At 59.6% G+C, this 3,261-nt stretch overlaps 1 protein-coding gene across 1 annotated transcript; it reads left to right on the plus strand.

Moving 5' to 3' along the window:
* Positions 1-849: 849 nt before the first annotated feature.
* On the plus strand, positions 850-2,530 carry Nkx2-2 (NK2 homeobox 2). Its single transcript, XM_004635583.1, has 2 exons — positions 850-1,136; positions 1,958-2,530. The coding sequence occupies exons 1-2, from the start codon at positions 878-880 to the stop codon at positions 2,518-2,520; spliced, it is 822 nt and encodes a 273-aa protein (XP_004635640.1). The 5' UTR covers positions 850-877; the 3' UTR covers positions 2,521-2,530.
* The last annotated feature ends 731 nt before the right edge of the window (positions 2,531-3,261 follow it).

Here is a 3,261-nt window from a genome sequence, read left to right on the forward strand (position 1 = left end):
CGGTGAATGGTAAAGAGGAGTTGGGGTTTTTTTCCTCCCTCCTCCAGTCTCTGTTTTGTTTTCTGCTCCTACCCCCCACACACACCCCTTAAGATGCAATTTGTTAAAACGGCCCTTTCAAGTGCGTGGACTCTCGAGCGACGCGGTGGTCCTTTGTATGTAAATACTGGGTTAAAAAAAAAGGCTCGGCCGGTCTTTGCAATTAATTGACACGTTACACCTCTCATCTCGCTCTAGAGGGCCGCTGGCTGGGAGCGTGGAGCTCCCCAAAACCCACAATTTCACATCTGCAAACACTGTCTTCATCCACTTGACTCCCAAGACCCGCCCACACGTGGCCAACCTTCGCGTTTTTAATGTCTCTTCCCCCTTTTTCCACCCTTCCCTGGCTCCCTCTCTCGCTCCCCTCCTCCCTGTCCCCTTTCCCTCCCTCCTGCATCCCCCCTCCCTCCTCCCCAGGTTTGTGAGTGGAGCCCAGCCTTATATGGACTGATCGCTCGGGCAATGGCCCATTTTTTCCTCGCCACCAGCCGCCACCGCGCGCCGAGCGGCCGCCGGAGCCCGCGCTGACGCCGCCTTGGCACCGCTCCTGGAGTTGCGAACCGGCCGGGCGCGCGCCCAGCTACTGCTCCCACCGCCGCGGGCTTCCGCAGGAGAACAGGCTAGGGTTGGGTTTCATTCCTTCCCCTCCCTTTCCCCACCGTTTCTTTCTCTCTCCCACTTTCTAAAATAATAATTATCCCAATAATTAAGGCCCATCCCCCTCCCCTCCCCTGTCCCTCCCCCCACCCCTCCCCCGCCCGCCGGGGCTGGGGAGCACCACGAATTGACCAAGTGCAGCCACAACTTTGCGGCATAAATTGCGGGGTCCCGAACCATGTCGCTGACCAACACAAAGACGGGATTTTCAGTCAAGGACATCTTGGACCTTCCGGACACGAACGACGAAGAGGGCTCAGTGGCCGAGGGGCCGGAGGAGGAGAACGAAGGACCGGAGCCTGCCAAGAGGGCCGGGCCGCTGGGGCAGGGCGCCCTGGACGCGGTGCAGAGCCTGCCCCTGAAGAGCTCCTTCTACGACAGCAGCGACAACCCGTACACGCGCTGGCTGGCCAGCACCGAAGGCCTGCAGTACTCCCGTAAGTAGCGAATCCGTCCCTGCGGCGGCGAGCGCCCCGTTCCTACGGGGCAGGGCGCGAATGCCCAGGGGAAGGAAACCCGAAGCGCGCAAGTCCCCTGGGTCCCCAGAATGTTTGTAAGAGCACTATCTGGGATGTGCTCTGTCATCTCCTCCTCCGTCCCTACAAAAATCATAGTCTCAGATATTTTCCCCACAACGTGAGTAACTAAGGAGGAAGAGAAGGGAAACCAGGGCTGGCTGCAGATGTCACCCGTGTGTGACAGTTCCGGCCCGGCCCTGGAGCTCTCGCCCCGCAGGGACTGGCCTGAGACCTGGCGCTGGCCAGCGAGCCTGGTCCAGCCGCGGGAGAGGGTGGGGGAGGCTTGGGGTGGCCTGGGTATAAGTAGCTCACCCAGCCCCCTGCGCGATCATAGAGGATGCTTTGTGTGGTGCGGGGGTGTCGGGAAAGCCGGAGAGCAAAAGCGAAAGCCCCCAAAAATCTGCCTTAAATGGCCTAGCCGATCAATGCTGGGATTGTGGAGTTTTTCTTTTAAAAATCTGTCCACGTCTCTCCAGAGAGGAAACAACTTAAGGGGGCCGGAGCCCTTAACCCGCGAGGATCTCCCACGCGCCCCTCCCCATCCAAATCCACACCCACATCGTGCGAACCCCCAGAACCTCGAACCCGGGGTCCCCACTACTGCGAGTTCCCCGGGGGAGACCTGGGCGCCCAGAGCCTGAAGCGCGACTGGGCCTCTGCGCGCAGGGCCAGGGCGCGCTGAGGATCCGCGGTGCCGGGACGGCCCCGGCTGTGCGCTCACGACCTTCTGTCTCGCACAGTGCACGGGCTGGCGGCCGGCGCGCCCCCGCAGGACTCCAGCGCCAAATCCCCGGAGCCCTCGGCCGACGAGTCACCTGACAATGACAAGGAGACCCCGGGCGGCGGAGGAGACGCGGGCAAGAAGCGGAAGCGGCGCGTGCTGTTCTCCAAGGCGCAGACCTACGAGTTGGAGAGGCGCTTTCGGCAGCAGCGGTACCTGTCGGCGCCGGAGCGCGAGCACCTGGCCAGCCTCATCCGCCTCACGCCCACACAAGTCAAGATCTGGTTCCAGAACCACCGCTACAAGATGAAGCGAGCACGGGCCGAGAAAGGTATGGAGGTGACGCCCCTGCCCTCGCCGCGCCGGGTGGCCGTGCCTGTCTTGGTCAGGGACGGCAAACCGTGCCACGCGCTCAAAGCCCAGGACCTGGCAGCCGCCACCTTCCAGGCCGGCATCCCTTTTTCGGCCTACAGCGCGCAGTCGCTGCAGCACATGCAGTACAACGCCCAGTACAGCTCGGCCAGCACCCCTCAGTACCCGACCGCACATCCGCTGGTCCAGGCCCAGCAGTGGACTTGGTGAGCGCCGCCCCTGAACTGCGGCCCAGGCCAGGCTCACCCCGGCGGCAGTGGAGGCGAGGAGGACTGGTCCTTGGTGGTTATTATTATATTATTATGATTATTATTATCGGAGAATCGGTCGCTCCATGGAGGAGGCGCCGCCGCGAGGTTCCGCTCACCGACTCCGTCCCATGTCTCTCGCTGTCCTCTGAACCTTGGGAGGAGGGATGCGCTCTGAGCGGTGTTTACAGACGTGTTTGCGCAGCTTCGCTTCTTGCCTCGCGGGGGGAGCAAACCACCCCAGCGTTAACGGCGTCATCATTTGAAAACGAGAAAAAGACCAACCCCTCAGCCCGCTTTCGTGAATTTTGTAAAATATGTTTGTGTGAGTAGCGATATTGTCAGCCGTCTTCTAAAGCAAGTGGAGAACACTTTAAAAAATATAGAGAATTTCTTCTTTTTTAATGAGAAAATGCTAAATATTTATGGCCATGTAAACGTTCAGACTACTGGTGGCAGAGTTCACTTTTGGGTTGTAAATATCGGTGGTGAATGTTGCCAGAAGGACCTTCTGGAGGGGCCTGTCGCCCTCCGGGCCCAACTTTCTGCTATGTCGTTTGTTTTGGTTCGGTTATGTTTGGGTTACCCCGTTTTCTTCTTTTTTATTTTGTTTGGTGCAAACTTTTTTCAAACATGAAAGAGGAAAATCTGTGTAGGCCAGAAGCCCCCCACCCGCGCCCCATTTTCCGGGTCCTGAGACCGG

The sequence above is a fragment of the Octodon degus genome, unplaced genomic scaffold, assembly GCF_000260255.1.
Source record: "Octodon degus isolate 3935 unplaced genomic scaffold, OctDeg1.0 scaffold00073, whole genome shotgun sequence".
Taxonomy (NCBI): Eukaryota; Metazoa; Chordata; class Mammalia; order Rodentia; family Octodontidae; genus Octodon; species Octodon degus.

Coding starts and splice junctions, on each gene's coding strand:
- Nkx2-2 (XM_004635583.1), top strand. CDS start 878: ATGTCGCTGACCAACACAAAGACGGGATTTTCAGTCAAGGACATCTTG. Junction 1,137..1,957: donor CGAAGGCCTGCAGTACTCCC/GTAAGTAGCGAA, acceptor TGTCTCGCACAG/TGCACGGGCTGGCGGCCGGC.